This window comes from Rhinoraja longicauda, chromosome 23, assembly GCF_053455715.1.
Source record: "Rhinoraja longicauda isolate Sanriku21f chromosome 23, sRhiLon1.1, whole genome shotgun sequence".
NCBI classification, from domain to species: Eukaryota; Metazoa; Chordata; class Chondrichthyes; order Rajiformes; family Arhynchobatidae; genus Rhinoraja; species Rhinoraja longicauda.
The window spans coordinates 28,480,816-28,491,642 of NC_135975.1; the positions used below are offsets into that span (position 1 = coordinate 28,480,816).

The 10,827-nt window shown below is 47.7% G+C and overlaps 1 protein-coding gene across 1 annotated transcript; it reads left to right on the forward strand.

Moving 5' to 3' along the window:
- Positions 1-1,702: 1,702 nt before the first annotated feature.
- LOC144604978 (microsomal glutathione S-transferase 1-like) lies at positions 1,703-9,631 on the forward strand. The gene is made up of 3 exons (XM_078419945.1): positions 1,703-2,134; positions 7,605-7,705; positions 8,496-9,631. Exons 1-3 carry the CDS (start codon positions 2,087-2,089, stop codon positions 8,740-8,742), a joined length of 396 nt encoding a protein of 131 aa, XP_078276071.1. The 5' UTR covers positions 1,703-2,086; the 3' UTR covers positions 8,743-9,631.
- Positions 9,632-10,827: the final 1,196 nt, after the last annotated feature.

Sequence of the window (10,827 nt, forward strand, 5' to 3'; positions counted from 1 at the left end):
CCCCCCCACACCTCCCCCTCACCCCTCTACAATCAGACTGAAGAAGTGTCACCTATCGATTTTCTCTAGAGATGCTGCCTGACCCGCTGAGTTACTCCAGCGCTGGGGTCAAGAAAGAACGTTCACATTGCAGCCTTGTTTCCACCAATTTTTTCCGCCACTCCGCACAAGACACCAGATGCCGAGTGTTCAGCTCTGGCTGAACAATTTCTAATCTTGTGACGTGGACTCGATAAGAAGACTCCAGCACTTTGGGGCCCATCTTTGATATAAACTAGCATCTGCAGTTCCTTTTTAGTACGATACAATTGAAATTGCCACTCACCCAATGGACCTTTGAAACTAATATGTCATTGCTAAGCCACCACATTTTTTAAATATAGGGAGAATAACTGCAGATGCTGGTACAAATCGAAGGTATTACAAAATGCTGGAGTAACTCAGCATGTCAGGTAGCATGCAGGAGAAAGGGAATAGGTGACGTTCACCCCATTCCTTCGCTCCTAGATGCTGCCTGACCTGCTGAGTTACTCCAGCATTTTGTGACACCACATTTTTTTTGCTGCTCACAGTTTTAGAATCACTCGCCACTTTCCCATGTTGGAGTTGAAAAAGAAGGGTGGGGGTGGGGGGGGGGGGGGGGGGGGGGGGGGGGGGTGGAGGGATGAAGAAAAGGTAGACCAATAAACAAAATGTGGGTGAATGGCATTGGGGCTTGGATGGGCTAGCATGGAGGAGTTGGGCTGAACTAGTTGGGCTGCAGATGGTGCTGGTGTTGGAGCGGAGCTGGGAGACGGAAGCCAGAGGGCAGAGTGGAGGGGAGTGGAGTAGAGTGGAGGGGAGGGAAGTGGAGGTGTGTGGAGTAGAGGGGAGTGGAGGGGAGTGGAGTAGAGGGTAGTGGAGGGGAGTAGAGGGGAGGGGAGTGGAGTGGAGGGGAGGGGAGTGGAGGGGAGGGTAGTGGAGGGGAGTAGAGGGGAGGGGACTAGAGTCGAGTGGAGGGGGTTGGAGTGGAGGGGAGAGGAGTAGAAGGGAGTGGAGGAGAGGGGAGTGGAAGGGAGCGGAGGGTAGTGAAGTTGTGTGGAGTAGAGGGGAGTGGAGGGGAGTGGAGTTTAGTGGAGTGCAGGGGAGTGGAGTGGAGGGGGTTGGAGTGGAGGGGGTTGGAGTGGAGGGGGTTGGAGGGGGAGGGGGGTTGGAGGGGAGGGGAGGGCAGTGGAGTTGTGTGGAGTAGAGGGGAGTGGAGGTGTGTGGAGGAGAGGGGAGTGGAGGGGGAGGGGAGTGGAGGTGTGTGGAGGAGAGGGGAGTGGAGGGGAGTGGAGGGGAGGTTAGTGGAGGTGTGTGGAGGAGAGGGGAGTGGAGGGGAGTGGAGGGGAGGGTAGTGGAGGTGTGTGGAGTAGAGGGGAGTGGAGGGGTAGTGGAGGTGTGTGGAGTAGAGGGGAGTGGAGTGGGGAGGGGGGTTGGAGTGGAGTGGAGTGGAGGAGAGTGGAGGGGAGTGGAGTTATGTGGAGTAGAGTGGAGTGGAGTAGAGTGGAGTTGAGTGGAGTAGAGGGGAGTGGAGGGGAGTGGAGGGGGGTGGAGTTATGTAGAGTGGAGTGGAGTGGAGTAGAGGGGAGTGCAGTGGAGTTGTGTGGAGTAGAGGGTAGTGGAGTATGTGGAGTGGGACGGGGCGGGGCGGGGCGGAGCGGACCGCCAGTGTCCCTGCGGCAGTAGAGGCGAGGGGGGAAGGGCCAGTTGTGATCCAGTCCGGGTTGAGGGAGCTGCAGCACACACAGCTTCACACACAGCTTCACACAAACCTTCTTGCAACTCTTTAAAAAAAAGTTGGAAGCGAACTTTCCCCACCTGCTTTAAAGTGATTGCCCCCCCCCCCCCCCCCCCCCCCAGCCAGGTACTGCCGGGGACTGCAGTGTGATTGCAAAGGCGCATCAGACAGTATTTAACCCGTGTGTGTGTGTGTGTGTGTGTGTGAGTGTGTTCTAACTCTGCATTTCCCAGCGTTTGCTGACTCCTGGCTCGGAGATGTCGGAGATATTTAAAAGCGAGGTGTTTCCTGGCCTATTCCACGTATGCCAGCCTCGTGGTGCTGAAGATGATGCTGATGGGACCATTGACGGGCTATTTTCGGATGACTCGTGGGGTAAGTTAAGCCACAAACAAGGTCGCGGGGAGAGTGACATTAACTGGGTTTTAAAATGGCACCTTACCGATTTTTTGTTTTTCCTAAATCGATTCTCTCAGTTACTGCTGAAGATTGCGCAAGAACAGATGACAGCATAAGTGCAGGCTTCAGGCCCTTCAGCCCACAGTGTCTGTGCTGAACATGAAGCCAAATTGAACTGATCTCCTCTGCTTGTACATGATCCATACCCCAACATTTCCTGCATATTCACCTGCCAGCTAAAAGCCTCTTAAACGCCACTAGTAGTGTATCTACGAAGGAAAGCGAATGGTATGTTAGCATTCATAGCAAGAGGATTTGAGTATAGGAGCAGGGAGGTTCTGCTGCAGTTGTACAGGGCTTTAGTGAGACCGCACCTGGAGTATTGTGTACAGTTTTGGTCTCCTAATCTGAGGAAAGACATTCTAGCCTTAGAGGGAGTACAGAGAAGGTTCACCAGATTGGTCCCTGGGATGGCAGGACTTTCATATGAAGAAAGACTGGATAGACTGGGCTTGTACTCGCTGGAATTAGAAGACTGAGGGGGGATCTTATTGAAAACGTATAAAATTCTTAGGGGGTTGAGAGGCTAGATGCGGGAAGATTGTTCCCGATGTTGGGGAAGTCCAGAACCAGGGCTTAAGGATAAGGGGGAAGTCAGGGCCTTAAGGATAAAGGTCTTTTAGGACCGAGATGAGAAAACATTTCTTCACACAGAGAGTGGTGAGTCTATGGAATTCTCTGCCACAGAAGGTAGTTGAGGCCAGTTCATTGGCTATATTTAAGAGGGAGTTAGATGTGGCCCTTGTGGCTAAAGGGATCAGGAGGTATGGAGAGAAGGCAGGTACAGGTTACTGAGCTGGATGATCAGCCATGATCATATTGAATGGCGGTGCAGGCTCGAAGGGCCGAATGGCCTACTCCTGCACCTATTTTCTATGTTTCTATCTGCATCCACCACCACCACCCCTGGCACCCACCAACCTCTGTGTAGAAAAGCCTGCCCCGCACAATCCGTTTAAACTTTGCCCCTCTCACTTTAAAGCTCTGGCCTCCAAATGCAAACCCAGTGTAGCTGACAGGACTCGCAGCCTCAGAGACCTGGGTTCAATCCTGGTTGAAGTCGCCCAATACTTTATGAAACTTCCACAGGTGGAGAGCCTATTGCACTGGTTGCATCAGGGCCTGGTTCAGCAACTGGAACACTCAAGGACGAAGGAGAGACTACAGAGAGTGGTGGACACTGTCCATCGGTCATCACGGGTACTGACCACCTCACCATTGAAGGAATTCACAGTTACAGGAGGTGCTGCCTCAAAAAGGCAGCCAGCCTCATCAGAGACCCACACCACCCTGGCCACGCTCTCATTTCACTCCTGCCATTGGGAAGAAGGTACAGGAGCCCGAAAACCAGGGTCTTGGTCACCAGGGTCAAGAGCAACTTCTTCCCAATAACCATCAGGTTCTTGAACCACACTGCACAAGTCTAACCTCAACCCTATTTCAGATCCAATTCACTCCAGACTTTGCACCATGTACTTTAGTTCTTTAGCACTATCATGATGTACTTAGAATAACTGATAATTTTTTGCTGTTATTGCATCTGATGTGCCTGTAAAACTGCAGCAAGTTAAGAATTTCAATGTTCCGTTGATATTTGCTGCGTTTGACAATTAAACACTTTAATCCTAATCGCAAAACAATGAAAATAGTGAGGGGGAGAAAAGACACATGGTGCTGGAGTAACTCAGCGGGTCAGGCAGCTTCTCTGGAGAACAGGGAGAACATGGATAGTTGATGTCTCGGGTTGGGACCCTTCTTCGGAACAGACCCAACCTGAAGCATCGCCTATCCATGTTTTCCAGAGGTGCTGCCGGCCCCCTGAGTTACTCCAGCACATTGTGTCTTTTTTTGTAAACCAGAGTTTGCAATTCCTTGTTTCTCTTGGGAACTGTAAATGGCACTAGTGTGTATGTAGAGTGGATGAGAAAATGGGATAACATAGAACTAGTGTGTATGCGTGATCAATGGTTGACGTGGACTCGGTGGGCCGAAGGGCCTGCTTCCATGCTGTCTCTAAACTAAACAGGAAATACCATGTCTGCGAAGAAACCTTGATTGTTAATAATTGTCACTGTAAAATTCGATTTACCATGAGTGGAAAATATTAAGTTCAGTTTATGTATTTATTTTTGATGTTCAAAGTTCATCATCATAAAATTATTGTGCAAGTTCACATTATTACATAGTCAACCATTTTAACTAACTAAAAGCTTTCTCGTCATAAGTGATGGGAGCAAATTAGGCCATTCGGCCCATTAAGTCTACTCCATCATTCAATCATGGCTGATCTATCTCTCCCTCCTTAACCCCATTCTCCTGCCTTCTCCCCATAACTTCTGACACCTGTACTAATCAATAATCTATCTATCTCTGCCTTAAAAATATCCACTGGCGGTCGCCACAGCCTTCTGTGGCAAAGAATTCCACAGATTCATCACCCTCTGACTAAAGAAACCTGTCTCACCTTCCTAAAAGAAAGTCCTTTAATTCTGAAGCTATGACGTCTAGTCCTAGACTCTCCCACTAGTGGAAACATCCTCTCCACATCCACTTTCACTATTCTGTATGTTTCAATGAGCCCCCCCCCCCCCCCCCTCATTCTTCTAAACTCCAGTGAGTACAATTGACAATAGACAACAGGTGCAGGAGTAGGCCATTCGGCCCTTCGAGCCAGCACCACCATTCAATGTGATCATGGCTGATCATTCTCAATCAGTACCCCGTTCCTGCCTTCTCCCCATACCCCCTGACTCCACTATCCTTAAGAGCTCTATCTAGCTCTCTCTTGAAAGCATTCAGAGAACTGGCCTTCACTCCCTTCTGAGGCAGAGAATTCCACAGATTCACAACTCTCTGACTGAAGTACAGGCCCAGTGCTGTCAAACGCTCATCGTATGTTAACCCACTCATTCCTGGGATCATTTCTTGTAAACCTCCTCTGGACCCTCTCCAGAGCCAGCACATCCTTCCTCGCATATGGGGCCCAAATTTGCTCACAATATTCCAAATGCGGCCTGACCAGCACCTGACCGGAGCCTCAGCATTACATCCATGTTTTATGTATCCATTCTCGTAGAAAAATGAATTGAGTTTGCTCCTATTTTAAGCCAATTGGAGCATTCTATGCTTTCTTGCTATTGAGATTTTAACAAAATCAAAATTCTGTGTAAAAATTTAAAAAAACAAAGTGCAGATATTAAAAATTATGAACCTGGCGCTGTGAGGCAGCAGCATTACCCGCTGCACCACTGTGCCACGTCAATTGTGTGTTTGGGTTGAAACTTCCAAATGCTCTTATCTTCATGTGTGAGCTTGTCTCTTTGTGCACTTTGTCATGTGTTGTCAGTAATCTGGAACACATGCTCTCTCTTGATAAATGTTCGTTATTAAATTGTTGGTTTCGCTAATTTACTTTTGAAAGGATGAGGTTATTATTGTCACATGCACTGAGTCACAATGAAAAGCTCTTGATTGTGTGCTATCTGTTCAATATACCATGTGAATACAATCAAGACAAACTCAAGTAACAATACGTGGAGCACAGGGCAAGATACAGAGTGCAGAATATAGTTCTCAGCATTGTAGCGCATCAGTTCCATAGACAATAGACAATAAGTGCAGGAGGAGGCCATTCGGCCCTTCAAGCCAGCACCGCCATTCAATGTGATCATGGCTGATCATTCTCAATCAGTACCCCGTTCCTGCCTTCTCCCCATACCCCCTGACTCCGCTATCCTTAAGAGCTCCATCTAGCTCTCTCTTGAATGCATTCAGAGAATTGGCCTCCACTACCTTCTGAGGCAGAGAATTCCACAGATTCACAACTCTCTGACTGAAAAAGTTTTTCCTTATCTCCGTTCTAAATGGCCTACCCCTTATTCTTAAACTGTGGCCCCTGGTTCTGGACTCCCCCAACATTGGGAACATGTTTCCTGCCTCTAACGTGTCCAACCCCTTAATAATCTTATACGTTTCGATAAGATCCCCTCTCATCCTACTAAATTCCAGTGTATACAAGCCTAGTTGACAAAGTCCAATGTCCGCAATGGGGTAGAGGTGAATCGGACAGCACCCTAGCTTATGGAAGGACCGTTCAGAAGCCTGATAACAGAGGGGTAGAAGCTGTTCCTGAGTCTGGTGGTGCGCGCTTTCAAGCTTCTGTTCCTTCTACCCGACGGGAGCGGGGAGAAGAAGGAATGACCGGGGTGGGACATCTTTGAAAGTAATAAACACGAAGATTGAAATGGATATATTCCATTAAATCCATTGAACCTCTCCACATCAGGAATAAATAACAACATAAATGATCAACATCAATACAGCAAACCCTCACAATAACTGGCCTCTGTGTAGCAGATTTGGGTTATAGCTCCTGTTCAGCCCCCCTCCGCAGTTCCGCCAGTTGCCTAACGACCTGGCGCCCTGTGGCGGGAGCTTATGGTTGTGGGAGTGGAGAGAGGGAGCCGCATGAAGGCGGGCGTGAGTACCGGGCCCATCCCTGGCTCGGTGGCTCCCCGGTCTGGGAATTCCCACTGGTCACGTTCCCTCCCATCCGGCCTTGGGTCAAACTTCACACCCCTCACTCAGTTATAGCGGACAATCCGCAATAACGGACACCAGCCCCATCCCCCCCCCCCGTGTCCGTTATTGAGAGAGTTCACTGTCGACTTTATGTTTGCAAAAGGAAATTGTCATTTTTACTGCAGCTGTGCTTAAATGTTCAGCAATTCTCCACGAGGAATATCAGATTATTAATCCAGTAGCAAATGAGGACGGTGTCTGGTATTTGATCTGATATGTACTTCTGCGAGGCATGTACTAAATATGGGTTTTGGTCTTTTCTTTATAACAGATTTTTAACATTTTAGTGGTAAAATAGACATGATTTGTAACAGGGTCCCATCAGAATAAATTTCAGAACTTTAACTTGCTTATTGAAATAATTCTGAGGACACAGTGCCGCAGCGGGTAGTGCTGCTGCCTCCCAGCGGCAGAGATCCGGGCTCGATCCTGACGTCGGCTGTTCTCTGTGTGGAGTTTGCACGTTCCCCCTGTGACCGCGTGGGTTTCCTCCGGGTACTCTGGTTTCCCCCCTCGTCCCGGAGGCGTGCCGGTTTGTAGGTTAATCGACCCTCTGTAAAAGTGCCCCCAGTGTCTAGGGGGTAGATGAGAAAGTCGGATAACGTAGAACTAGTGTGAACGGGTGATCGATGGTCGGCGTGGACTGGGGGGAGGGGGGGCCCAAAGGACTTGTTTCCACGCTGTATCTTTCAGTCAATCAATCAATAGAAGTTGATCATTTCTGGATTTCCACAAGCAGAGAATTGTTTGCGCTGTGTTTCTGTTCAATTATCACTGACCTGTTTAAAACCTGATTTGTGAACAGGCCTTTGCCAACCCAGAGGATGCCCGGGCCCACGGTGGCAAGGATGAAGAGACCAAGAAAAAGTTACTGAAGTCCGACCCGAATGTGGAGCGTGTGAGGAGGTAAACGGAGGCACAACAGCAAGCAGATGCTGCAGGTTCCACAAAATAAAGGCTCAAAGTGCCAGAGTAACTCAGTAGGTCAGGGAGCATCTATGGAGAACATGGATGTTTTGGGTTGGGACCTTCTTTAGACTGATTATATGGGGAAATAAGGTGGTGTGGGGGGGGGGGGGGGCAGAAGCAAGGGGTATTTGGGCCAATTCTGACCGCCACCATCAATCTCTAGAAAGATCTCGATCCGAAACGTCGCCTATCCATGTTCTCCAGGGATGCTGCCGCTGAGTTTCTCCAGCACTTTGTGTCTTTTTTTACCCCCAATTTTGGTTTAGTTTAGTTATTTTAGTTTAGTTTCTAGTTTAATTTGGAGCTACAGCGTGGAAGCAGGCCCTTCAGCCCACCAAGTCCATGCCGACTGGCATTCCCTGCACACTATCACTATCCTACACACACGCACACGCACACACACACACACGGGACTATTTTTTACAATTTTACCAAGCCACTTAGCCTACAAACCTGTACCTCTTTGGAATGTGGGAGGAAACCGGTGATCCCGGAAAAAAACCCACGCCGGTCACGGGGAGAACGTACAATCTACACACAGGTAGCACCCATAATCAGGATTGAACCCGGATTTCTGGCGCTGCAAGGCGGCAGCTCTACTGTTGCACTATGGTGCCGCCCCTGGTACATGGGCCGAAGAGCTTGTTTCCATCCTGTATCTCTAAACTAAACTAAACCAGACTGTGAGCATAACTGACGTGTTTGTCTCTGCTGCCTCCTCTTGCAGATGCCACCAGAACGACCTGGAGAATATAATCCCCTTCGTCGGTTTTGGTCTCCTATACGTCCTGACTGGGCCAGACCTGACCACGGCGCTGATGCATTTCCGAATCTTCGCTGGTTCCCGCATCTTCCACACCATCGCCTACCTGATCCCTCTGCCCCAGCCCGCACGAGGGATCAGCTGGATAGTGGGCATGGGGATCACCTTCTCCATGGCCTACAGGGTGCTGAAGATGGGCGTGCGCTTTTAAACCCAAGCGGCAAATGTCCGCCACCCCTTCTTTAACCAACAAAGCCTTTAAAAAAAATAAAATAAAAATCCCTCCTCCCCCTAATTCCACAAGGGGAATGTCGTAATGTCAGCAATGTCGTATAATAATAATAATCAGCAATGTCGTATAATAATAATAATAATCAACATCATCATAATGAAACTGCAAAATCCATGTTTGTTGGAAAAATGTGGTGGGAAGGAAGATTAAGTAAACTCTAGGATGACAGATAAACTGCAGAATGCAGATCCATTCAATATGATCATGGTTGATCATCCAAAATCAGTGCCCCGTTTCTGCTTTCTCCCCATATCCCTTAATTCTGTTAGCCCTAAGAGCTATACCTAACTCTCTTGAAAACATCATGGGATAACTTAGAGAGGACATCTAGGTCAGCATTGACAAGTTGGGCCGAAGGGCCTGTTTCCTTACTATATGATTCTATGAATCTGATCTAAACCTACCATGTCCCAAACCTACCTGCTTTTCGACCCGCTTATTTTTAATGCTTTCATTATTAATTAATTACCATCACATTCCTTCCAGTGGAACTTAAGAGGCTTTTGGATAGGCGCGTAGATGTGCAGGAAATGGAGGGATATGGATCACATGCAGGCTGAGGAGGTTAGATCTTGGCATCATGTTCGGCACAGACATTGTGGGCTGAAGGGCCTGTCCCTGTGCTGTTCTATGTTCTTCAGGCACCACACATCTTCATGTTAGGTGCCCACATTATCACATCCATGACCATGAAGCAGTTTAATTCAGATGTAATCAAATGATTTTGCTTTTAGTACGTATCCTTGCTTTAATGACATTCCAATGATCTTTTTCAGTATATTTTCTTTTAATAAATACTTGAAACCAACGTGTGTTTTTTTTTCTTGAACAGAAGCATGCTACTTTATAATTCTACACGGGTCCCAGTGGGACGTTACCAAGACTATTTTTATAAAGTGTGTGTCTTTCGTGAAGTTTAAAAGAAATTGGTGGGGAAAATTCAGAGCCTAAAATGTCTGATTCAGGGTCGTGAATGAAAGAAACAGCTCAATTTCATCTTAATTTTTTGTTTGGATTCTACGTTTATGTAACTGCTCAGGCAGAGATTGGCAAGTATTCTGGAGGCAATAACCATAAAGCCGGGTTGTCTTAAAATCTGGCAAGTTTACATGGACAACACAAGATGCTGGAGGAGCTCAGCAGGTCAGGCAGCATCTGTGGAGGGAAATGGACAGACGATGTTTTGGATTGGGACCCTTCTTTCAGACTGATGCATGTTTCGACGCAAGGTCTAATGTTAACTCTGCTTTCCTCTCCAGAAATATTGCCTGGGCTTTTAGTTCGTAAAAGTGTTTTTTAATACGGTGGTGCAATGAGTGGAGCCATTGCTTGACAAAGCCAGAGACCCGTGTTCAATCCTGACCTTGGGTGATCTGGAGGAAGACATGGAGAACGTGCAAACTCCACGCAGACGGCACCCGGGGTTAGGATAATACCCGGATCTCTGGCGCTGTGTGGTGGCGGCTCTACCAACTGTGCCATCCTTAGTTCAATCTGGCAATGAAACAATTGAGGGGGTAATGAGGTAAAGAGAATTTCAGGAAACCTGTTCCACACATGCTGGTCAGAGGGCTCAGTCTGCAATTTGGAGACTTGCTGTGTCAGAACCTGAACTCGAGGTTATTGTGCCAGGGAAAGCTTGTTAGCATGCAAGTAATAAATAACAACGCTCAAAATTGCATTCCAAAGTAGAGAGATCATTACGGGCATCCAAGATTGGAAGGCCAGTTTAATCCTAATTGAAATTGTGATATAAAAAGGGTAATAGACCTTGGCAGGACTTTGCATATCAGTAATCTGATTGTTCGCTTTTCTATCACAAACTGTTTGTGCTCAGGTGATTATTCTGTTTTATTATATATGCATATCGGGGCATAATTCAGAAAGTGTCGCTAAAATAAAGGCTGCTTAATGCAGAGACTGTACATGGAACAGGAACAGGCACTTCATCCACAGTGTTTGTGCTGAACATGGTACTAACTCTGCACATAACCCATCTCTATT

Coding starts and splice junctions, on each gene's coding strand:
- LOC144604978 (XM_078419945.1), top strand. CDS start 2,087: ATGATGCTGATGGGACCATTGACGGGCTATTTTCGGATGACTCGTGGG. Junction 2,135..7,604: donor ATTTTCGGATGACTCGTGGG/GTAAGTTAAGCC, acceptor ATTTGTGAACAG/GCCTTTGCCAACCCAGAGGA. Junction 7,706..8,495: donor AATGTGGAGCGTGTGAGGAG/GTAAACGGAGGC, acceptor CTCCTCTTGCAG/ATGCCACCAGAACGACCTGG.